Below are 27395 nucleotides of genomic sequence, written 5' to 3' on the forward strand. Positions count from 1 at the left end.
AATTTGAGGATACAAATAGCACGCATGATGTAAGTTATGACAAAGAAGAAAACTTCAAAAACTGTGTTTAGTCAGCAAAGACTGTTGTTGTTGTTGTTTTTTTTTATGCACTTGTTTGTATACCCACAACCAGAATTCTAGATGGTTTTGCTTTCTGCAGAAAAAAAAAACACAATGTGGTTGAAAACATCGTGGAATATGAGCCATGTTGGCAAGACTCTTGCCCATTTCCTCTGTGTGTCCTGAAATCTAAGAAGGAAGTTCCTTCCTCGACATTTATTTTATACTTTTTTCACCATCGTTCAACTCTAAATTTGGCTTTTTGTAGTTTCCCCTCCCCGTCACGTACTGCATCACTCAGACCCACACAGCAGGTATGCTCTCGAATATGGGAAGAGTCGCAAGCGCAGGCAAAATACTTGGGGATCATCCACGGCACGAGTCGCCAAAATGGCGAACCGTTGAATGATGGCTCCATTCGAGCCGCTAATAACCATTTCACGAGCAAATACGTGCGGCAGATAGCCATGTTGTGTCACTTCAAGATACTCTCATTAGATATTGAACAACTCCTCTCTCATCAACATTAGGAGACTCTAATGGATGGTGCACGCTTCAAATGGATAATTTACACTTGTCAAATGAGATTAATCAGTTTGTAACAAAAGGAAATACTCCATCATCTTCTCTTCTCTTCTCTCATCTCTCTCTCTCTCTCTCTCTCTCCTTCTCCTGATTTAAATCCATCTGGCACATTTCCTCCCGATGTATCAGCTTTTGAATTCCTACAATCTTAGATTTATCTCTATCTCAAACTTTCTTGTCTTCGGGGACATTGCTTATTTACTAAAGATTACATTGTCTCTCTTTTCCTAACAATCTGTCTTCTTAATATATTACATCAAACCTGTCTGTCTGTCTGTCTGTTTGCATAGCTGTATATGTTTCTCCATCTGTATGTCTTTCTATCTCTCTATCTCTTTCTCCCTAGTTATCTTCCTATCAATCTCTATTTCTCTCTCTTTTCCTGTCTCTTTCATTGCATTCTTTCGCCCAAGTTTATTTTATCTGCATCCCCCATCCATCTCCCGTCCCAGCGAAACATCTTCATGTTGGCAGATAATGAAAGCATCCCTCTATCGTGCTCACGTCTCTGACTCAGGGTCCCGCATCCAGACGCTCGCCAAATAAGGCATGAATCCATGTCATCCGCACTTTCCTCCCTTTTCTATTTTTTTTTCTTTTGTCACTGTGTCTGAAAAAAGAAAAAAAAAAAGGATGTGCCAACGAAAAGAGGGAAAAACTGACTCGTATGATCATGCGAAAAACTTCTACATAAGCTGATAATTGACTGGTGTGTGTGTATGGGCGTACATGTGTGCAAATGTGATGAGAGATTGAAATTGCTCACTGTGTGTTTATGACAACTGTGTCTGGGGTGTTAATGGTCTAATTGGATAACTTGTCTCTTGCTTCATATTGGAAAGGGGGGGGGGGGATGAAAGGGGCGTGAATAGTCTTGCCAAACTTCTACTACTACACCTCCATAAGGAAAAACGTGACTCAATTGTTTACCATGCATGGGTATCACAGTCTCAATATTCCATTTTTAACCCGTTGAAGACGAGTCCCGAGTATACTCGGGCAGTTGTCTATGGGAAATGCGTGATGTACCAAAATAAGTCCGTCCTAAATGGGTAAACCCACCTTCTTGTGATGGTATTGGCATCATGCACTAGCAAATTGGCAATGGTAATGCAAGGGCTAAGCTCCAGGTCTTTTCATCATTCCAGCTCACCACATGTACAAATGCAGCATCCCAGTATACAGGTGCAACTTCAAGCTCATGATACACTGCACTGAGCAGAGGCAGAAGGTGACTACTTCACACCTCAGTTAATTACCGTGATTTGGACAATTCGGGGTGAGTTAGCATGAAAGCGTTGGGATCAGACTGCTCCATGGCTCGACATGACTAGAATATCAATGTGGAAACAGTCATCCCATGACACTTTCACCTTTGTGAAGTGTTTTAATTTATATGCTAGTTACCTTTACATGAAAAAGTTTGAATGCTTTTCTTTCACTTTAAGACCTGATTATGGCGATGAGGCATCTGTTGGAGCTACAAAGGCCCTCGATCATTTCAAGGACCCCATCAGCAGTCAACTTGAATACAAGGACCATAAGATCAAACAGATGAGGGCAAACTAGTGTATAACTTTGCTTTGAATGACAGTGAAGGTCACAACGCAGACAAGTTTCTTCGCATTAGCAGACAATATGCAGTAAAGACTGTTGAGAGAAATGAGTGGCGACCAGTCATTCCACAGGGCAAGGCGTAAAACTCAACAATGGATGCGGCTGCCATGACAACCTGACCTTTGGCATAGAGTAATGCACACACTTGTATGCATCATCATCTAACAGAATCAGCAAAGTTATCTCTTTTTTTTTTCTATTCATCACTCGCGGCTTCTTCCCTCGTCAGCCATAAATCAACATTGAACACATTGCAAGAACCAGACACGTTTTAAACAAATCTGATACCTCCTGGAGAAGGTCAAAGGAAAGGGCGGGTGCTAGAATGACCCCAATCAAATCTCTCCCCTCCCCCTGGTGTCGCCCTTTTCTCCCCTCCTCCCTATTACCTCTTCCCTCATCACTCCGTCAGAAACACGAAAGGCAAGTCAACCACTTTGGAGGATGACAGGTTTAGCGTACACGGAGGAAGTGCAGAATTGACTACTTTTAAGAGCTGCCGAGAACACCACGAAAAATGATTTCCATCACCAGGGACTGCCCCTGCTTTCACGGGGTTTAATCGCCATGGCAACTAAGTTGTCAGCAGGGCGCACAACATCCTCCCTTCAGGAGAAATCTGTCCCCGTGATGTCTTCAGAGATAGGATTCACAGGGAGTGAAATTGCATCAACGATCATTTCGCTGGTGCTGCTATTCTGGTGTGTGCGTGTCTGCATGTGTGCGTGCGTGTGTGTGTGAGTGATGCGGTCACGTTGGCAGCAAATCAATCCCTTATTAACACACGTTTACTCGTGAGCAAAATCGTTATCTCAATCATCACCCTGTACTACTCCGATAAGGACATTTGCTGCCATAAAGCCTAACTGCAGAGCAGAATGAACTTCATTCACACACCACATTTCTCACTCTACACTTTGAAAATTAACCATGGAGGAGGCATCATATATGCCCACTGGGAAATATTCTGTTCAATGATTCACGTCCATTGCTCTTGATCTGAAACGCAAAGACTACTGGCACAGGTAATTGAATAAGCTCTTCATAAAAACTGGGCTCTACTTGTACAAAAATGATGAAAGCCATACTAGGGTTTTCTTTTCTCACACAAACTCAGATACTAGTCAGCAGGTCATACCTAAGTTCCTTCCTGGCTACTGTAGATCCACTTTGTTCTGTAATATCAATATAGAGCAAAGTATGACACAATCCCCCAACCTCTGAATACAACCTAAGATTCTCTAGCACAGTAACAAATACTTGTCAATAAAGCTTTTTACCAGCTGATAGTTCAGAGAGACAGGTATATGGTACTTAATGTAAGATAAAGTCCTGGCACTTTTTGCAAAAACTAATTGAACACTGACAGGCAGGGGCAAGTTTGAATCTGTAAAAAAAGACAAGAAAAGAATATAATATGGATACTTTTGCATTGGATATCATCTCTCCCTGCCTTTATCCTAGTCTATTTCCTCTTATAATACAAGACATCGTACAAGAGCTAACAAGAATTTTGTGGGTGTCACTGTTGTTGCAAAGTTCCCAGGGGCTTGCTCATCCTCCTCCTTCTCCTCTTACGCTGTCCCCTCCTCCCCCTCCTCCACCTCTTAGTCCTCCTCACCCAAGCTGATACAGCTTACTTCCGGAGAAATGTCTGGGAGAGATCGACACAGCCACCGAGCAGCCGCCCTCTATGATACGACTTCTTACACCCTTCGCACTAATCCTCCTTAACGCTGAAGACATTTCCTAGGGCTCACAACAACTGCAAGATAGGCATTCGATTGAGGTAACCCGGTTAAAGAGCCTAAATATTATGTGGAACTTATAAAAATCTCCCTATGCAGAGAATCAACAGATTTCTGGAGCCCTAAGTGATACTCCCTTGTATGTCTCCTGAGTGAGATTAATTTCTCAACCATCTCATTTTTAAGTTCTCCTATCACATATCCACCTTCATGTAAATAGGAAGGGCGAAACATGGTCACCTTATCACGGCAAAATGACTTGAGACTGTCGACTTTGCCTGCTGCTTTTACCAAATCTGTGTGACTCCTAAACCAGGCGGTATCAATCACAACAGATTATGTCTGATTCTGCTTACTCCTTCCCCGAGCAGTGAGATATTTCTGAAATCTCCCCACTATCTCACTTTCAGCACTTTTGAGAAGGGAAATCGAGCAACTGCTTCTCTGCTATAGAGCTCATCTGGGTAAAATATCCTGATTACAAGCAATCATTGTACACGTGTGTGAGTCATAGCATATTTGTGTGTTACAAGCATCCCCAATCTTCTGTATGGTGAAACAGACTAGATTCTACACTTTTTTTTTAACCCTTTCCCACACCCATTTCTTACTCGCTGATAAAAAGAATGAAGGAAATACAGGAAATCAAATACACAAACAAACAAGCAAACAAACAAATTTCATTGTAGGGCCAGAGTTATCAGTTTCATAGTTCTGTTACACACGGACACGTACTTGACTGAAAGATAAGTTAAAATATTTGATTCTGAATTGGCTATACTATGGTACTTCATGCTGGAAAATGGTATCTGATTCAACTTCTCTGGAAATCTTAATGAGAGCACTTCATAGTTAACACTCTATATTCTCAATATCTGACATCATTTCTAGCCTTCCTGTCCCTCCCCATGAAATAGATATGTGTTTGTTTCGCGTTTTGTGCATTCACAGAATATGACCTAATTTTCATTTGATCATAAGGCATCAATATGTTCCTTTCTTTACATATTTACCTTTAATTTTCCCCATACATTTACCCTGACTTGAACGATAATAATCAGAACAGTTCATGGGCGCGTGTCACTGATACACCACTGCCAATCGCTTATTTTGTGCAGCTAACAGGGACTGCTCAGGCATATCACACACACCTGCTCGCTTTAACTTGGACTTTGTCTGTTACCTTGCACAAATTATCAGAGTCGACAACCTTCACAGAAGATCACATGACCAAACATGTGACAAGAACCATGTGACGTAAGACAGGAGACCATCAAGGGCTAGCTACCTTGTGGTCGCGCCAACATACCAGTCACAAACAAACCATGTCTGCGCCTGCATATCAGGCTTGGGTTTCTGCTATCTTATAATGATTTCTGGAAAAACAAACAAAACGAAACATGCAATAGTCAAGTTCGATAGCCTAATCTCATGACTACCAGGTATTGTATTAAATGACCCGTGCAGTATCAGGAAAATTCTTTTAAGAGCTGTAAAAACATATCTAGTTTTATACTCCTATTTAAATTTCTGGGAATGTGCTAACTCCTAACTGTAGTGCTTTGCGCATGAATGCAATATGATTTGGATCCAGAACCATTTGTTGTCTACTTCTGCTACACTGTTTCATTTTGTTTGCTTTGTATGATGTCATTGAAAGAAGAAATGTATACCACAGTGACTGCACAGGTATCTGCAACGCTTCCTTCTCTTCGGGAGCTGCTCTTGGTTTCTATGATTGAAATGATGTTGATGCTATGTCTGTACTAGCCAAGAGCTTCTGAGGTCAGGGTCTTTGTGATGGGATGGGGGTGGGGGGGGGGGTGGGGGATGGGGGATGGAGGGGTGGGGGAGGCTGAGGAGAGGCTAAGATGAATGTGTGACCGCAGATGCCTTTGCGGTGAGACATGGCCACGTGATGTGTGAAGCATACAGATATGTACATGCCTCGGGTGTTTGTGGGGCTGGGTGTTTGTGGGGCTGAGTGGCGAGGGAGGATCAAGCCTGGGAGTTACGGGTTGACTGTGCTCTGCTACATCATACAACCTCTTGTTCATATCTCAACATGGGTATAACATGAGAATTTTCTGAGTTCAGAACAATCTTGCTACTGTACTACCACTACAGTAGCTGGCATGCAAGCAGTATCTTTTAAACTCTTGAATTTTCCTGCCCTATGCGATATAACTTGATGAGGTTTGGTAAAGGCAGTCCCTCTGTGTGAGCTAGAGAGATGGCACTCCGAAGGAACAGCTCCCTCTATGTTGACACTTTCACCAGATTCAAATCAATGTAGCTGCGAGATTCTATCGCCCAGTTTCTAAATGAAAATGATTGTACTTGGAGATTACATTCAGGCCTAGAAAATAATTGAAGGCGCTGCGAGCGCCTCTCTGACCTATACAAAACCAACTGAGCTGCCTGCTTAATACCTTTAAACCCAATATCCTAAGCATATTTGGCCACCAGGTCGTGATAAGGATCTTGATCCAACTTGGAGAATATTGAGGAAGAGGGTTCTATATGTCTGTATCTGATTGAGACAAAGACACTCTCACCATTTTCTGAATGAGCAAAATACTATGCCAAAGAGAGACAGCTAAAGCCAAAATACTTGAAACACATCATTAGCACCTTCACCAACACCATCAGGTCAATAATAAATCACAGAATTTTGCTACCGCTCTTTATCAATAGTGCAGATCTAACCCAGCGAGCTGAGAAATAGGGAAGAGAGAGCAAGGGAGAGAGAGGTGAGTGATGCAAGATGCGTTTTACAGCACTTCCGACTTTGGGAGATAAGCTCTCGCAAACTGTGACAAACGCATCTTGAATCGGTCACCTCAGAGACATCAATCTCTCCATCCCCGCTGTTCAGAGATGGTTTGACCACAATGCATGGACTAGAGGAACAGGTCTGGGAATGCTGGCAATCCACAAGAGGTCACTTAAGATCACCTACTACTGTTCACTTTCTCCTGACACTAATCAAAACAGCTAAGTACCTGCGTATGCTGAAGTCTCAACTTTGACCCCCCCCCCCCTTCCCTTACCCCCTCCCCTCCTCCCTCTACCACACACCGATGCCATCAACTGCTGTGCTGGCAGTAATACAGCGTTTTTTTTTTTGTAGGAAATGTGATTGTGTATTCTGGGGATTGAGTCTAAAATGCAGATATCTCCACAAACACGGTATTGCTTTCAGTGAAGCAAGATTCACTGTGTGATTCAGATGGGGGTGGACAAATCTCTGATTCTTTGACAGATTTCTGCATCATTTCCACATGCCTTTCATTTCTACTTTGTCTCATACTTTTCTTCTTGTTGTTCTTTCTTGCCACAAAATAAAGAGGAAAAAAATTGTGAAAAAAAATTAAAAGACACAAACAGCTTGCCTCAAACAGAGACAGTCAGCACTGGGGGGGGGGGGGGGACAAAGGGTTGACTAATAGAAAAACCCCAAACCCAGGATATGGGAGATGGGTGGGAGAAGGTAACAAGGGGTACATCATCAACGTCATCATCATCTTTGTCATCATCATCATCATCATCATCATCATCATCATCACTATTGTCGTCATCATCATTGTCATCATCATCATCATCATCGTCACCATCATCATACCATCATCACATTCATCACCATCAGTCTAACGATCACCACTGTCATCACCATTGTCATCAACATCATCATTATCATCATTATCACTATCATCGTCATCATCATTATCACCATCATCATCATCATCACATCATCATTATCACTATCATCACCACCATCTTCACCATCATTGTCGCATCCTGCATACCTGCCAGCCGTGGAGCTGACTCTGGATCTCCTGGACATGGACTGACGCCTCATGCTTCCGCTTCATGTCGTTGATGTGCCAGGCGACGTTAGTCATGGACGTGAGCGCCAGGGCAATGACGTCCTGGCCCTTCTCCCCCTTGAAGTGCTTCATCATATCCTGGCCAGACAGGTAGGGGAAAAAAAAAGGCAAAGAAGGTGAGAGGGAGTGAGCAGGAGATAGGGTGTAGAAAAAAAAAGGGGGATGAATACAGGAAATGATGGAGAAATTGAACACTGAATGTCAAGGTTCAGCACTTGTCGTTACATTATGAGTCATGACAAACATCATTTCAAGATCAACTGTGACATCATTCAAAACACAACCAAACATGTGTTTTTCACAGATTTCACGTAAGAATAAGTCTTAAACTTTATGACTTGTACTTCTTACAATGGTAAAACAATCTAATTTGTCAAATACATACTTCGTATTTTGTATCACCTTTTTTGTGATTGTATTCTGTGTAATGGTGTGTATGCTCTGCAGGTCTTTTTAAAACACCACAGTAACATACAAAGTACCATGTAAAGCCCTAAAATCGAACATTCTCAAACATATTTGCCATAATGTTTGCCAAGTTTTGTACCAAGATGGGAGAATGCTAAATACAACAGTCTTTGTTTCCAGCACAGTGTCTGCCATTTCATTTGATTTTGGAGACTGACTGGTCAATATGGCTGAAAAGTGTAAAACAAATGTTGTTGTGGCAACTTCCTTCCCTTTCCTTTTTCCTTTCGGTACTTTCCAGCAGATTGAGGGTGAAGGGTGGTCAACTGTTAGCCGACATGACTATAACCTTGAGCTTCATTGCATGATTACGAGAGATTATTTCTTGTTGTTTTCATCAATTACGAAGCTTTCGTCTCATTAAGGTAAGGACCTAGGGGGAACAAGAGCAGCCGACAGGAAATGTTTTTGGAGAGGACGACCACTTCCGCGACAAGCATGTGATGTTATCCCAGCCCAATGTGACTCGCTCTTGAGCTGGGCTCTTCAGTAGTCTGTTACCTCCAATCCTTAGCCCCCCCTCCGTCAATTCTCCATGTTATTCTTATATCCCACAATCTTCCGGCAGATGGAACATTCCCCATATTTTTTCATAAATTTGTAGCCCTCGAAGGTGAGAACTCTTTAACCTGATGATGGGGAGGGGGTAGGACAATTAGAAATTTGAAGGTTATTATTTACACATTGATGAAAATACACCACAGAGGTTAGGATTCCAAGAATGAGGGGATGATAAGTAGTCAATTAGCGCAACTCCCCCCAAACTTTACAACTTTCACGTTTTTGATACTCAAATTATGAGGCTGATTTTGCTGGAACAACAGCCTCTGCAATGACACTTCATATTGCTAGCCATTTACATCTGAAGAGACCTGGCATAATTATGTGGGGGACGTGCGAGCATGCAGAGTCATAAAAATTCAGCAAAAGTAAAGCTGTAAAATGTTATCACCATGAGTATGATGTGCTTTGCTCATTGCAGAGGATGACTAATGCTTTTCCTCGGGGAAGTATGTCAGTATGCAACACTTTATTTCTCTATTGAGTGGATGTGTTCCAGATCATGGTCTGTTTACATGGTGTGTATATATAGCCAATATTTTGATATTAACTCTTCATGCTGTTTTGGTACATTGATATAAAGTCAATGGTAAATATCTTGACATTTGCAAAAATACAGATCTGCTTGAACAAGCCAATCAAAAGGGATTAATTACAACAAACATATGTCCCAGCATCTCAAATTAGGGTTGTACTGAAATACCATCTCCCTCAATCATATCAGTTGAGGTAGCGTAATAGCACTGAAGAATATCAGAGCCAAGTCCCATTTTCCGATACACTGTGACCCAGATGTTCTTTCACAATATGAGATCCTAAGAAGATAGCCGCAGTCTAACTATGGAGCTACTAAACATAGCTCCATGGTCAAACATAATAACTGGTCAAGTAAAAAAGCGTTCTCCCTCTTTTAATGCAGGGGAGAAAACAAATGAAACAAAAATTTGTGTTGTCATTGAATCTATTAGTTCTCTATTTAGCATATTTTTCAGATGAGGCGCAGACTAAAAATTAAGATCATTAACAAGAGGAACAGATTAATAAACAAGTACTAGAGAAGAGGACAACCCATACGGGAAGTCTTGCGATAGTCATGGTCCGGGCGCAAACCAAATGCGCTCAGAAACCTCCCCCTCAGCATCACCCTTACCGTAGACTTCTAGTGGAAGTCCCCCCCCCCCCCTTATTTCTCAAGACACAGAGGGAGTGCAGGCTAGTACAAATATTGATCTGCAGACTGACAAAGTGTTTAGAGATTCCCCATGAAATTTTCTCCCGCCACTGTATGTATGTGTGCCATCTTCCCCCCTCCCCCATTTTTCTGGAACTGGCAAGATTGATTATCCTAGAGCAAGTACATAGGCCCCACTGTAAAACAAGACATTTTTGTGTGCATGAAACTTTTGCAAATTTTGTGAGGCAGGATTCGCCAAAGTAAAATGCACACAAAAGGTTTTGCCTGCACAATACACATTACATGCCAGTGGCAATTTGCAAAAGTTTCATGCCTATGCCACAAATATTTCTGGTTTTACAGTATTGCTCTGATAACTTTCTGCAAAGTCCACTTGCTCACAAAACACATTAGCAAACAAAACAACAAAATAACCTTTTGGAGAAACTTTCTGACACATTCATCCCATCTCTCCCCCCCCCCCATCCTCAACTCTCCCCACCCTCCCCCCCCCCCCCCCAAAAAAAAAAAAAAACTTTGCCACTCTTTCCTCCTTGCCCTGGACAGCCCTAATCCCCAACGTGTAACCCAAAACTGGAACCCGGCAGCAGCTCGCCCATGGTTCCTGGCACTTTTTGACGTCAATAGATCGCAATCGCCTCGGCACAGTCATGTGCCAAGAGAGGAAACATAACTCGTTTCTCTGCGGCATTATTTCTACTGGCCGGTATTTTTCCACCTGACCTCCAGAGCTCTCCCCCTCTGCTGCTAAACTTGAGAAAAGTCTATAGATATATTTCACTTCCTTTTCCTTCTGTCCCAACTCTTATCTGCTATCACCACTCTGATGATACCAATATTTATATATAAACACTCTATATATATGTATACATGTACTTATATGCTTGTATATACATATACACATATATACATTTATATGTACCGTGCCTGATAATACGCTCATACATACATTTTCTTTTTTCTTCTTCTTTTCGATGTTAGAGGGAAAAAAGACAGTTGCTTTATTTTGATGCCATCATCTTGATAGACAAGGACTATGCTTTGATGATGATGGATAAATGTTTCACTCTCAATTATTCTTTGACAGACTCACAACTGTTTTCAGCTACCCCTTTTGCGAGTTTCACTTTTGAGTGCTTTGAGAGAGTCCTTTGTCGGATGACACTGACAGATTGCATGCACATCAAACTTGAGGATCTATAAATGAGGAATAATGGGCATCTAAACCTATTGACTTGACTAATTACAAATGGAAACATGCAATAGAACCAGTTTCTATGTTAAAACACCCTTCATCTCTCTATGTATATATTTACCTATTCATATATTGATCCCTAGCATCAAGTATCAATCCTTATTAATCTGTTCATACAACACATCTATTCACCCACTTTGTTTCGCTTCCTGCCTGCAGAGTTTTGATGCGGATATCAATCAATCAATGAGCGTCCATTTTGAGATGAAGTTTTGATGCGGATATCAATAAAACAATGAGCGTCCATTTTGAGATGAAGATTGAAAAAAAAAAATTGGCTTATCAAGGTTGAAAATGTCCCATGCTCTCTTTATGTATCCTGGTGTATCATTCATGTAACTAACTAACTACCATATTCTATATGTTACTAAGAAAAAAAAAAGAGATACAAATAAGAAAAAAAAACACAAAAAAAACTGATAGGCACATAGATGGAACCCCCCCCCCCCAAACTCACAAATGTTTGTCTGCATCTATCACAACATATGAAGTACAAGAACAAAAATTCATACTTTCACTGTGGGACTACTGTGAAGATACTGATCTATTTCCTTATTTTTTTTACATTCTTATTTGGAATAGATATTATCATCCAGATGTAATTCTGATGCCCTATGTCTATACACCTATGTTTTGTTTGGTTTGTTTTTCTCCCATTGAGGGACCATTGGTGGATAATGCCCTTCAATGTATGCCCCTGAGCACGTAGAGGGAAGTGGATGGGTGATTTGGGGGTGGTGGTGAGAAAGTGAAGGTGGTTAAGTTTCACAAGGGAAACTGTTCAGATCTTGGCCTTTGGCATATCAAACAGGATTTGCAGACATATCATGAACTTGGTAATACACCTGCCCAGCCTACTTACTTGCGCAAATATGGAAATCATGACAGGACGGTAAAATCCCCCTTTTTTTATCACCCCTTTGCCACACCGAGGCACAACAAAACAGCGACAAGATCTCACCTTTTGGCATATCAGAAGGTACAGTATACAGTCAGGGATTTCACCCTTTTGGAAACACAAAACAAAGGCAGCATCTATCAGCTTTCCCATGGTTGAAACGCATTTCATTTCCCCCTATCAAAAAAATGTGTTCGCAACCAGCTTTCAGATCGTGTTTCTTGAGTTGTTGCATTTGTCAACTCTTAAACTCATATTTCCTATTGGTACTAGTTGCGACCACTTATGACATTTAAGATGAGGTAATGCCATTGGCCCACAAATTGCCCACTGACTTGCATGAAGAAAAGAATATGCACTATATCTATTTTGTTTTTGTTATCAAATCAGTGTGAATGATCTGTATCCTTTGCATCGAGTTATTGCAGTGTTGTAATAACTTTGTTTTGTCACTTGTAACATATCTTGTCACTAATTCAACTTGATCCAGCTTACATGAAGCACACCTGCTCAAATGACGGAAAATCATCAAAGTTACAATACTGTAGGATTGTGGTGAAGATATTTTGTTGTTTTACAAATTCACTCTCACACCATACACTTTGTACATCCAATAGGTGCGAAATGAAAATGACCTCCCTGGGAATAACACATAGATTAATAAAAGCATTGTCCCAGTAGGTGTGGAGAATGCAAGCTAAGCCTACCACTACCGCAGAATGGGAACACCCCTGAGCTTGTACCTGCCACAAATATGCCCCACCATTGATTTCTGCCAACAAACATGGCAGTCAGAGAGAGGGGGCATTTCTTCTGGTTGGTCTTGCAATTCTGTATGCCCTATTCCCCAAGTAACAAGGGTGGGGCAATAGTAGCAGAAAAGGGAGTTCCCCTCCCCTACTTTCATCGGGCGGAAGCCAGGCCAGGGTAGATGAAAATGATCTCTATTATGCTTTCATTACGTTTCACTTGTGTTCATTTCTTTAGGCTTTTATTTTCGTTCTTGTTTTTCGCTATGAACACACAAGATGCGCTTATATGTTTGTTTGTTTGTTTGCTTGCTTTTTTTTTGGGGGGGGGGGGCTGTCATTTCTTCATGCTATTTGCCTATTTATCGACAGCCTTCTGCATTCTAATACCAAAATATATTCTACCGTAATTCAGTCAAATCACTGTTTATTCCTTAATCCCAAATAGCTTTAAATCAACGTCATGTCTTTTCATTTTGTTTTCTGTCTATTGTACACATGAAATGAAGTCACATTGATTGTACTGATAGTATGTCTTACTGTTTTCAACAAGAACAACAACAACAAAAAATGATTGTAATTCATTTTGTGATATATTCAATTCAGAAAACTCTAAACGTATTTGAATCTTAATTTGAATGAGCATTTCTCTCATAAGTTGTTTTTGATTATCCGATGGATTGCTCTTTGGGCGTGGTCTGCTGGACAAAAGGTGAGAGGTTTAAAGGGATAGAAGTAGAGGAGGACCGAGAGAGAGATGTTCAACTTCTTATACCTGGAACAAGAGGTGGTACTTGAGTATCCGCTGGACTGGTTTGAGGAGGTAGGCACCCAGGGCCAGGCCGTGGTTGAGCTGGGCCTGTTGCTCCTTGAAGAAGCCCGATATGACGGGGTCCTTCATGCACTCGGTCATCACGTCCACCGCCTTCGGGTAGTTGGTGCAGTACCGCGTGTAGATGCAGAAATTCTCCTCCTGAAATTGTGAATTTGTCAGAAATAGAAAAGATTATTGCAAATATTGGTGCTGCAGAATGAATATTAGATAAACAAGAAATGCAAGATACTAGATAGTGGGTTTCATATTCATTTCACATGCATACCATGAAGTAAACAAATGATTTATTAGGACTACATCAGGTATACTGACAGATGATTCATAATTGCAACATTTTCAATAACTGTTCTCATAACTTCCAATATACAAATATCTAGTGGAGAAGTGAGCAAAGAAAATGGGATTCCATCTGGAGTCGAACCCGAGACCTCCGGATTGCTAGACTGGTGCTCTACCAACTGAGCTATAGAAAGCCCTAGAATACTGACAGTTTTGAAATTTGCTTGATTTAACACTGACTTTGCATTATCAAGCCTTGAGAGCTAACTTTCACAGTTTTTCTTGAAGAGATATGGTTATGAACACTATCGTGGGGCTTCATGTGAAGTAAATGTACTTTAGATAATGTTATATTTTGTTGATAAACAAGTACAAACTCTCAAAATATTTATACTTCAATACTCATATGCGCATTCATACTAAAAAGCCCTCATAAAAGTCTCCTTACTTTTGTTAGCACTACTAATTCTGGCCCATATTACGACAGCAAGTGATGGAATTTGGTTTCAGAAAAGCATACATTTAACTTCAGCTCAAACTGCCTCCGGCTCCCACACTGAGGAAGACGAAGACTCAATTTACATTCCATGGCGTTTTCTCAGACACGTGATGCATCTTTCAATTCCTCTATTAAGGCAATCAATTTTGTGGGTTAAAGACCCAATTATGATGAAGAATGGCAGAATCGAATTATTGTGGCAAGCCGTATCACCAGAATTGTCAATTTAGGCTATGATGAGGTCATACCTGTGTGAGACCCCCTGGGGTGAACGGCAAACATGAACTGCAGTGTACCCCTAATATCTGATCATGATATTGTGTTTGTTTGATTTAAAAAAAAAAATCATACTGGAGCTCAACTTCAGACATTCAAACATGGCGAGTTTTAGCTTCAAATTGATGGCAATCTTTACTGCATCATCAATCCAACAACCCTCACACTTTAAACGGATCATGAAACATCTAATGAGCCTGGACGAATAGTCTGACGCGTGAATGCCTCCAGCATTGCACTTCCAGCAGGGACTGCTATTCATTCATGCAAGTATAAAGACTGTGGCTCAAATCAAGTGGGGCATTAAATGTCAATTTCCCCTCCACCCCCCCCCCCCCCCAAGAAAACAAGACATGATTGTATCCATCATCTGAAAGCTATACGCGAATTTTTTATGAAATACTTATATGAGAAGAAGCATCCACAATGTATTCATCATGGTACTATTGTGATTCGCATGTTGTAGATATGTTGAATCTTTGATTTTGATTCTGAAACAGAACTGTCATCATACTCATGTTCACATGTGACATGACATCATCTCCTAAAAAAATTGTGGGGATAACTAGGGATACTTTGTGCTCAATCTTTTATCTAATGTGTGACATGGCCTTTAAAATAGACCTGGTCAGTGGCTTGCCAGGCTCCCACACCATGACAACCAATCAAATGAAAAAAAGAAAGAAAGAAAAAAAAAAAAACACGGGGAGTTCACATGTCGGCTACACTGCTTGATGCGATTCGGTGGGAGCCAAATTAACATTAATCACCGCCAGTAATTGATTCCTGATAGCCGCGCTCTCGGCTGGCATTTGCATCAACATCATCATCATCATCATCGACGCCGGAAGAAAGAGATGATGGGAAGGCAGGGAGGGGTGAAAGAAGGGTGATGGAAGGGGAGGGGTGAAAGAAGGGTGATGGAAGGGGAGGGAAAAGAGGAGGGGAAAGGGGAGGGGAACCGCTGGGATGTAGAGGAAGCCAGTATGTTTGTGTAATGAGGCAAAGTGCTGGATAATACCCCCGGGTAATGACAGATAGGTGCCCCATGACAATCCCGCCCAAATGCTTCACATTTGCACATGTTACAACACAGGTAGCAGTGAACTTCAAGTTACACACATCACAAAGTTTAGATCGTTGACTTTACTACTTGGGGCCATGGCCCTTTCACAAAGAAGTTTGCGATAGCTGCAGGTTGCAATATTGATCTGGTAATTCATTGAAAACTGATTGGTGTTCATTGAAAGTAGTGTAGCTGGCAAAATTTAAATCCTCTTCCTTAAATACGCTCCTGGCGTGTTTTTCTTTTGTTATTTTCTATCTTTAAAAAAACAAAAAAAAGTCAATGATTCAATTAACACAACATAGTGCCTTGTATCTGTAATTTTCAATAAGACTTTTCATATTTCTTCAATAAGTCAGACAGTGTTGAAAAAATATTGACAAGAACACTTATGAAAAAGAGAATATCAGGGCTCTGGCACAACATCAACCATTGTGGGTGGTGACTTAGTAAAAGCAGTAAATGACTAACTAAAAAAAAAAGGGGGGGGTAAAAGCTGAGAGGAGACAACTAAAGTGATATGGAAATATGACATGTCACATTAAATGACCACTACAAGCCTGGAATGACTTCCATATGGCCTTTCATCGTTCCCCCGGGAGGCATAAACCCTTCCCCTTGGCAATGGAAGCTGAGGTATGCCGACCATTCACTGTCTGGTTGCCGCATTGTCTTTATCCTGACCGTGACAAGTTCAGAGTGCTCGACCCTGCTATTGACAGAGCAGCCAGAGTTCACTCAAAGTGGTGTTATTTATTGGGAAAACACCATCAAAACTTTTTTTGGATAGAAACAAGAGGGATCGTAATTCCTCTTGGCACAAAAGGAACCACTAATTTTTTAGGGATTCCTTCCCCCATTTTTTTTTTTTAGGGTCGAGGGTAATGTTATGGGGTGTGATTCTGAGGTGGGTGGGATTTTTCAATGAGGGAATGGTAATTGCACTCTTAGTAAAAGAGGCCACAACCAGCCATAAAAGAATTGGGCAATCTGTCCCTGCAGATGTTGTCCTTGGTGGTTTGGAAGTAAAGTACAAGTTCAATTGACAGACAGACTGTGTAAAATCCAGGAGAGAGTTCAGCCGTCTCTTTTCTGCCGTTGCCCCAACCTCGTTTCAAACTTTTACAGCAAGCATGGTGGAGTGCTCAATTTTGCCCTGAGTACCCTCAGGTGTATCAAAATTGCCGACAAATTTCTACCACTTTCATTCATTTCATTGCTTCTTTTGACATCTGAATAAAACATAATTTTTTTTTTTTATTCTCATCACTTCTGTACAGCTGATATACATGTATTCTAACCATTTTTATAACCACAGAGAATGCCTCTGAATCAATTAAATTCTTCCAAATCCCGCTCGCTCACGAGAGGAAAATTGGACAGAATGCTAACTAGGTCATAGCTTACTCAATGATCATGGTATTTGAACTGACCTTTGCTCAATGCCAAAAAATCACCTTTGAAAAAGTTGCATTTTCCTGATTTCTTTGGCTGCTTCAAGCCTGATTCAAGTCTGGTTCAGGATCCGTGTACTGGACTGCATACAATCATTATTCGTTCAACAGCAAACTTCTTTTTATTTGTGTAAATTCATTTGCACTATGCTTTCATCTCTTTTGCTTTATAGAAATAAACAAATGATTTTTCATTCTTCAAAAATCAAGAAATATTTCATTCATTGCTACCTTAACACCATTCATAGCTTGTTCTAAAGACAGTCTGAAGAAATACTGTAGTTAGATCATCACTCCTTTGAACATCCTTTTAAAAAAGCAGCAAGGACAATACGCATGTCCAAAAGCTGTGCTAAAATCAGCTTATAATTTCTATAAGAGACCAATTTTTACATCCCTCTGGTATAATTGATATGATTCAAGGAATCTTCTTTGTTACAGGAAGCTCAAAAGCACAAACAATTTTGTACTAAATCTTTTGAATTTGCGTGTTTTGGAGCAGCATATTCCCTTTGCACCTGTTCACCATCCTCCCAGTTGCACACCATGCTAACAGCCAAATACTACTTAAAGGTCCAGTTTACCTTTGGGAATGTTCAGTGATTTTAAAAATGCTCAAGATATAACATTTGATGCATATGTGTAGGTCTGTTGTATCACAAAACATCCTACCATATAACATTTTCGCAATAAAGCCTAAAATATAAGGAGATATCAGTATTTTTCTCAATAAACCGTAACTGTAGACGGTTTGGTCTGGAAGTATTCTTATTATAACTATTGTTCACATTTTGTGTGTTTAACAATACTTAACATCGATTATACAGATTCAAATTTTTACAGTGGTTGTTTCTATCCCTAACTCACATTTCAGAACTATTTTAAAGCACTAATGCTGGGTTTCTGTTTCATCTGCAAATGGTAAGTAACTGATCAGTGGGAATCAGTGGAAATGCTGGGAGATGATTGTTCCAATCCTTATGGGATTCATTCAAGAGTTCATTGTATATCTATTGTTGTGTGAAAATGATTTGCTTCAGAATGGTCTCATATTCAAGTAATGTGCAGTTTAATGCTTCCAGGTTAGCGTCCCTGGTCAGTGACGGAGCATTAATCTGCACATAAAAATGCGTCTTGCACATCTACAACCAAAGGCACACATCTGTACCAAGTTTCATGGAAATTGGGCAAAAACTGAGGAAGTAGTTTGCAACACAAAATTTTCCATCATTTTGGCTCATAATATGTGAGCTGTTACCATGGCAACATACTTTTTGTCACTGTCAAGAAATGTGTCATGCTGACCTATATCCTAAGACAAACATTCAATATGAATTCCATGAGAATTGGAAGAACACTGATGAAGCAGTTTTGCCATGAAGCATTTTGCCCTATATTTTACCAATAACATGCCGTTACCATGGCAACGCACTTTTTGCCACTGCGGAAATATGTGTCTTGCACATTAACATATTCAGATGAACATCTGTACCTAATTTCATAAAAATTGATCAAAAACTGTGGGAGGAGTTCGCGACGCAAGATTTGTACCCATTTTTGCCCATAATATGCCGTTACCATGGCAACGTACTTTTGGGTACTGTCAAAAAATACGTCTTGCACATCTACAACCCAAGGCACACATCTGTGCCAAGTTTTATGGGAATCAGTTGAAAATTGAGGAAGTAGTTCGCGACGCAAGATTTGCAACGGACCGACCGCCCACCCGCCCACCCGCCCACCCGCCCGACCGCCCGCCCGCCCGCCCGCCCGACCGACCGCCCGACCGCCCGACCGTCCGCTGATTCCTATATACCCCCTTCAAACTTCGTTTGGCGGGGGTATAACAATACCACCACCACCAATACTACTACTACTACTACTACTACTAATTATCATCATAACTGTTATTATCATTATTACCCTTGTCATTATCATTATTATGTAACTAGTAATTGTGGTGGTTGTGGTGGTAGTAATTTAGTTGTAGCAGTAGTAGTAGTAGTAGTAGTAGTAGTAGTAGTAGTAGAAGTATCATCAGCGGCATTGCCGTCATTATCAGACTAACATCTTACACAACCACATTCAAAACGTCATGCTCTGTTCAGGTAAACATCGTAACAGGTTCAATAACTTGGCCTGAATACTTGCATCATTTAGGTCTTTGCAGGAACATTGCTTGGTATATCAATGTCTAATTTAGGACAGATGACGAGTCCTGATTTGGATGACGTCAACAAACTTACCACATCCAGGAAACACTCGGCCAACCTGACGGGATCTTCGTCGCACTGCTCAAGATCTTCCAAGAGTTTCCTGCATGTAATGACATCGTACGGCAAAAATAAGTCATTTCCACATTGATATCAGATGCACGCATACACATATGGCATTGGCTGAGCATCCTCTGACATACCATGACATGAAATGGCTCGTTTTCACTGGTTTTTCTTGAAATAACATACACTAACTTTGACGGCAGATTACTAAGTCAGTTGTACAGCTATATAAAAAAAAAAAATTAAAGTAGAGACAAAGATGAAGAGAATCAGATAGATGATTTCAACAGATGGGGAAAATCATACAGTGATCTATTTCAACCCGTTGAGAATGGGCTGATTTTGCTACAACACGCATTTCTCATAGACACTTGTCCGAGTATACTAGGGACTCGTCTTCAGTGGGTTAAATGGATGGAAAAGAACGGAAATAGCATTCAAGTAAGGAGAAAAAATGGAAGAAAATGACTGGACGGGAAGAGAGGTTACTTAATCTTGGGTTTGAGTTTGCAGAATAGATGAAAACAAATGAGCGAGAAAAGGAGGAGGAGATAGATGGATGAATAGAAATGAGAGCTGGCAACAAACAAAGAAGAATCTTGAGTATAAACAGAGGATGAGGATGAAAATGGGAGGAAGACAAGGAGAGCTAGAAAAACAGAGATAGAAAGATGAAGAGATGGCAGAATAGGCGGTTTAAAGGCATAATTTACCATTTGCAGGTGAAACAAAAACCAAACATTAGTGCTTTAAAATAATTCTAAAATGTGAGTCAGGGATGGAAACAACCACTGAAAATTTGAATCAGTAAAATCGATGTTAAGTATTGTTAAATATACAAAATGTGAACAAAAGTTAAAATAAAAATGTTTCTAGACTAACCCATCTACATTTATGGTTTATTGAGAAAAATACAGATATCTCTTTATATTTTCGGCTTTTTCACAAAAAATTTTATATGATAGGATGTTTTGCGGTACAACAGGCCTCCACATATGCATAAAAGGTGATATCTTGAACATTTTTCAAATCACTGCTCCCAAAGGTAAATTGGACCTTTAATCATTACAGGGAGTCATGGAAGATAAGATACCACAGCTGTACACTGTAGAGCCAAGTAGGCAGCCTACATGTAACAGTTCACAGGCACGTATCAAAGACCTGTCTTGAAGATAATTATCATGCAACAAAAGATGTTAATAGAACAAAGATAAAGACCTGTCTGGATGATGATTTTAATGTCATGCAATGCTCATTTTTTTTTTTTTTTTTAAAGGTGGTATCAGTTATTCTTGTCTTTGAAACTGATAGCAACCTTCTTTTGACATCATTTCAAGACAAGAGTGGGGGTTTGACTGCACAAACGGCAAGACATCACACACTTGGAAAAACCTCCCCACCCCCCACCCATTCCCCACTGTTGCCTGGCTGGAATTCATAAATGTCACCGTCTAATCAACTGATGCGATCTCTTTCAAGCCGTTCCTCCTATCTGTGGAGATATCTAATTCGGAGGAAGATATGGCCATTGTGACCCTATGAATCATTCATCCTCAGGAAATAAGATCAAAATGTCGAAAAAATAAAAATTGCAGAAGAATCTCTCTGAAAGGGGACTTGTCAAAAAATTCCCTATCACCTGCTTTTTTTTCTTTTAGCAATTTAAGCAGCATGGCTTGACTTTAAGTCGTGGTCTGTAACAGGTGGCTATATTATCATCAAAACAGGAGGGATTAGGATGTGGCCACAATGATTCATCTTTCATGAATTTATATTAAGGAAAAATTAAACAAGTTTGAGTTTGGCAATTTAAACCAAGATGCTCTTACTCAAACATCTCTGACCAAGAAGTAACAAATTTATATACAGGTGTATCCAAGAAACAAACACACACATGTACAAGCCACAAACAAGCATGAGTAATTTACATACAACTGAAAATAATCTATTACAAAATTGTGTTAAGAGCTCTTGAGGGAAAATACTTGTAGGTCATTGAAACATAGTCATCAAATGATGATAAAACTACCAGTGTGCAAGCCTCAAGGCAGTGAAATGTAGAACTGATAGTTGTTCTTGAGCTGGCTGATATAATGAAACGTGAGAATGTTTATTTCATCACAATGTGAGAAACTCCTACTTCAATAAAATTTGAAAGCCTGTGAAGAGAGGCATTAAAACCATTGCCATCCCTGGATGATTATTGCTGGTACAAATAAACGACTTTCCCCAATCGGCACCGGCAGCATATTAGGTGTTGGCGTGTCAAGGCATTGTCAAAACTGTACCATAACACAAGCACCACGGAAAATGTAAAGTTGGTGGGATGTCTGAACACGTGCAGGACGGCGTGATTGGAAACATAATAGCTATTCTCAGGCCCATTAGCCTCACATGAGTGACAGTACATAAATGAGACCATGAGATATAGAGAGACAGAGAGAAAAGAAAAAACACAATCCATGTCTTTTATTAGCTGCCCTGTCTTTTTTTTCTTGCTTCCACAATATATCTGTCATAATGTTGATGTTTAGAAAGAAAGATTTTGAACAACTTTCACTCGTGTTTGCACTTATTTCCAAATTGCGCTCTGCATGAACCTCTTATGTACATATTCTTTTCTCAAACTTCTGTCATTACTTGTCTGTTTTTGTACAGTACCATAAATGATGCCTTAAAATATCTACCTAAGATCTCTCTCTCTCTTTATAAAGGAAGCGTGAAAGTTGCCTAAAATTATCTGCATCATTTGTAGTCATCGACGGCCTGTCTGGAACTCATTCCGGCCCAATCACATCTCCACGCCTGTGTGAAGTACCCTATCCAATCCTTCCATGCCTTCATTGTGGAAATCACTGCCACATTTCCCCAATCCGCATCTGGCTCTCAGTTTCACTCTCTGGTGCCCCACCTCATGGACTCACTGACTCACGGTTAACCCTACCAGAGCCACTGGGCATCCCTGTGCACACAGATGACAAACAGCATTTTGCTATGGTGGTCCCGAAAAGGTTAAAGAGAGCTAAGAAGTGACCACTAGGTAGCCACCAATCCTTTCTGAAAATTGAACTGCGGCACACATGAGGCTGTATTTTTCATAGGAAAACCCTTGTCAAACTTTTGCAGGATGTCATTGCAGTTACCACAGTAAGCTGACATCCTCATCAGCTATGACAATTCTAATTTAAAATTTACGGTAGATAACTTAATCTTTTGGGAAAAAACAGATGAACTCCTATCTTTCTTCCTCCTCTTTTTTTTTTTTTTTTTTTTTTTACTTCTGAAAGAGCAAAACAATTCTTGAATTTTTTTTTCAATAGTTGCTCAATAGCTTCTTTCCGAAGAAGCAGATTCAGAGAGCAGACACCTGGATGGGAATCATTACAACTAGATTTCTGACTCATAACATTCCTACAACTCTGCTTGGAAGGGAACTCATTTCACGCCACTCCAGTCAAGGATGCCGCACGCAAGATTCCTGCCAGCACTTGTGCTGGGGAGATGGGGCGATCGAGGGCGGCTTCTATTCCACTACGACCGTGACACGGTCCAGACAGCATTCAGGAAATTGTGTCACTCCAAGCACGGAGGTGGAAGACTTTCTGCTTGCCAAGAAATTCTCAAATTTAGAAAAATCCCACGGGCTGCAGATTCCTGTCATCCTGCACTAGTATGGGTGTAAAAAATTGATATGTCTCAGTATAGTTTCTCTCAAGCATTTATTTTGTGAGCAAGCATAACTAGGCTGTTTCATTACAGACTGAATTTTTGTGAAGCTGAATAATCATACCAGCAAATGCATTTGCTGCTGTTTAAAGTGCTCAGCAACAAGGCTTCACACATTAAATCAAAATCCCCTCACAGAATATATCTTATGCCTCCACCCTTCCACATTAATTTTATAGTGATTGGGTCTTTGAGCAATGTGACACTTGTAAAGGCAACTCCATCCCAACCATACAATTAGCACTTCCTGAATCAACAAAGAATTTGATAAATCTACAGCGCAGAAATGATTCGCACGTCGGCTCGATTCGTCACTACGGGCTCCTTTAGGCGAGATTAGAAGAGGCGTGGAGAGATATATTTCTGAAATCATAATATGATCCAATTCATTTGCCAACACTTGAAGTCATACACAATCTAGTAAATGGGAGGAAGTGCATCCTACTAGGCCCATATCAAGTCGTCTAATCTGGGAGGTTTCTGAGGATAAGAGTATCTCATTCCAAATGATGTGGAATTTTTTCCCCTTAAAGTCTGAAGTAAGACATTATCTTTCTTTTAATCATAGATGATTATCTCACCATCCTTGTTTCAGGCCCAAGTTCATGGAAAGTGTTGCAATGTAAATGCATCATAACAAATCTAATGCAGTAACCAATGCAAGAGCCATAGAATATTTCTTTCTTGTGCATCTGCATACAATGCAGACAAAACCACCGTAATTTAACATTCTATGCAGTTAGTTACAGGGGGTTTTTTTTGGTTTTGTTTTTTGCTTTTTTTGTTTGAAAAAATAAATGATATTATAGAATCAAAAGGCAGGTTATCAATTGAAGATGATATGACAAGTTTATTGCCAGGTATCACCCCTGAATTTAGTGATATCTCTGATCAGGATTTTGCGAGAGAGGCAATAACAGGGTGTAAATACATCTCAGCTGATGTATGACCAAGGAGGTATATACCTCCTTGGTATGACAAGGTCAAGTATGTTTCCTATAATATAATATGTGGTCTTGTGATTTACAATAACGTATCACAGAAGTTTGGGGAAAAAAAGGGGGGAACAATGAAATGACAGAAGATTTTCACCCCCCCCCCCCCCCCATGAAATTTGCATCGTTAATGGATTCCACTGACAGGCATTCAAGCTGATGGATAACTGGAGGAAATAGTTATAAATCAATGCAAAGAAAACAAATGGACTGATTGAGACTAATGACAGCCCATCATTACAGTCTCTACTTCATACCAGAGATTAGAGGGAGAGAGAGGATGAGGAAGAGAAGCCAGGCATATTATATTCTTCATGTCCATCATCATTGAATTTGGGCTAAATTTAACATCCCCCTGTGCCCGTGATTTCTCCTTGAAGTCAATGATTCACCGACACAGTGTTCCACAACACAAGAGGTCCCTGTCATTCAAATGCTTGTAAGGCTCATTCAAAACGTTATCTAAACAAGGAAAAATATACCATACATTCACTTTCGTGTAGCCGCAAAACAAGAATGGCTCATTCCGGCCCGATTAACTCACAATTACTAAATTGTAGTACTGCATCTGAATCACTGATGTGACAATGTTCTTTTCATACAAAAACATGTATAGTTGCATACCACAGGAGGTAACTGATCTATGTGTGCTTTGACCAGGAAGCACAAATATAGACATATCTCCAAAAGTGATAATGTGATCTGAGTGAAATTAGAGGTATACATGAACACACTACCAAATACACAAACTGTATCAAGAATGTGTAGATATCTACATGTCTGTGAATAAATAATGTATACATATGTATGTAGGTACCTACATATACATGTATGATGTATATTTTTATACACATGTACCATTCCTGTTCATATCAGTCATGTACAGTGGTATATATAGCCTATCTTAGATGTTTGATAAGGGAGACTTCACAGTGGCACAGTCCTGCAGTATGTCCTTATTTTGTATGTACCCTTCATGATGACGACGGGATGGAAATGTGTCCTCCACAAGAGACTTGAAAGGAGTCCCAATTAAACATGGCAACAGGAAGGAACTCGAAAATTTTGTGCCAGTGTGCGATAAAAATGTCCTGCTTAGCCTGACTTCCAGCAGACTTTTGGTGAGAAAGACACTTTTAAAAACAATTTTCTTAAGAGAAATCAATGTATGTATACTTTGTTCAAAATCTGAAGACAGAAAATATTTACTTCTCTTTGCACTCATATCCTTATATTTGAAAAAAAAAACAACTTTATAATTTAAACATCTAAATTTGCATGATATTTAATTAAAGTGGCAGAAATATTATGCCAGCTTGCCAATTGTCAATCATCTCTCCACAACAAGAGATAACTAAAATATCAATGTCACATCAAAAAATAGTAGGTTGTATTTTTTGAAGATATGAAAAAAAAAAAGCATCTCTTTACATTTTTGGGAGATTGGATAAATCCATATAACCACGGAGCTACTAACAGTTAGTAGCTTCATGATATAACTTTGTGTCTGGCATGAACTCAGAGCCAATCAAACCATTTTACTAATCCATGCACCTCTACATTCACCTCAGCAAGAGAGCCTTATAGAATCACTGTCTTTTAAAGGTTTATTTCCTTAATTTGGGGTTTTTCTTATGGGGCAGGGAGGGGGGGAGGAGGAGGGGTGCTGTTGTTGTTATTGCTGTTGTTTCCTGGCAGCTAGGCAGACACTACGCATTATTCTGCCATCATAATACAAATCAAAAGCAGAGAGAATCGCGCCAGTTACCATGCAAAGCAGGTGGCGAAAAAAAAAATTCTGCTTTATTTCGGCACAGTCAAATGTGACAACTACAGACACGGAAATTGCCCATTGAAACACTTTTAACATCGGTTGTCTATCATTGATCTTCTTCCTCCTTTCTCACTCTGGAACCGTTAGTGCAATGAATGATCAAGGTTATCAAATATTGACGGAGCTAATGGGGTGTCACAATTCAGGCAATTGGAAGCACGCCACAACATTGTCAACACCACACACTTTGGATCCCTTGTCTATAAAAGTTGCTAATTTGCATGCATTATTCAGAAAACTGCATATACTGCAAAATATTGAGCCTGCTTAGATAAATACTACTATATGCAGAACATGAAGGGGAACACAAAACTAAACACAGCTGGAAAATTGATTGAATTTATAAGGATATATTGATGTATATTGTCATTTCAACAAACACCCTAACGATGATCAAAAACACAATAACCATGACCTTCTATAAAAATGAATAAATTTTCAAGCAAAAAAAAATCTATGTTTACACAAATTCAAGAGTTGCCTACTTGCAAAATATTTATTGAGTCCACTCAGCAGAGGGTTTTTTTTTTTCCAATAAACCTGAAGTTCAAATATGTTGCACTATGACAGGTTAACAATACAGACCCACCCATCTGATATCTCCCCCCCCCCCCATAATAAACAGTGAATAATGTAAAATAATTATGGTTATGAGGCAGAGGGGCTCCTATTTTGATCATAATAACTTTAATGTGTGCAGGAACTTACTTGTTGAAAATCTAATTATCACTTAATTGTTTGTACTCAGAGATTCTTTTTTTTTTGTCTCCACCTAAAGTATGGGTCTGCTTGTGTGTTGACAAAAGTTTATATGGGGGCAGACAGAATCTAAAGAGGGTGAGGTCACGAGGGTCAATAAAAAGGTGCAGGTCACTAACCTCATGTTTTTACTTATTGCTGTGGGGTAAGAAAGTGAGTACTGACTTCAGCAAATCTGCAAGGATATTGTTCATATGCTGCTACACTTAACAAGCTTGCCTAGGCATGAAATGGATGAGGCTAGTCTGGCTATACCATAGTAAACTAGAATTTGATATTCTTATCACTTTATATAGATAGATGATTTACACACCTGGTGGTCAAACCTTTCTTTGAGGAAAGTGTACTGGACAATATTCAAAAGAAA

The 27395-nt window shown here is 40.0% G+C and overlaps 1 protein-coding gene across 1 annotated transcript in view; it reads right to left on the bottom strand.

Annotated features, from left to right (window-relative positions):
* The window catches only part of LOC140236009 (uncharacterized), a 96136-nt gene that overhangs the window by 39254 nt on the left and 29487 nt on the right, over positions 1-27395 (bottom strand). Inside the window, exons 4-6 of the mRNA XM_072315994.1 lie at positions 19682-19751; positions 13802-13999; positions 7820-7978 (exon numbers count right to left, since the gene is read on the bottom strand). Of these exons, the coding sequence (XP_072172095.1) occupies positions 7820-7978; positions 13802-13999; positions 19682-19751 (427 nt within the window). The remainder of the gene's footprint in view (positions 1-7819; positions 7979-13801; positions 14000-19681; positions 19752-27395) is intronic.

This window comes from Diadema setosum, chromosome 1 (genome assembly GCF_964275005.1).
Source record: "Diadema setosum chromosome 1, eeDiaSeto1, whole genome shotgun sequence".
In the NCBI taxonomy this organism is placed as follows: domain Eukaryota; kingdom Metazoa; phylum Echinodermata; class Echinoidea; order Diadematoida; family Diadematidae; genus Diadema; species Diadema setosum.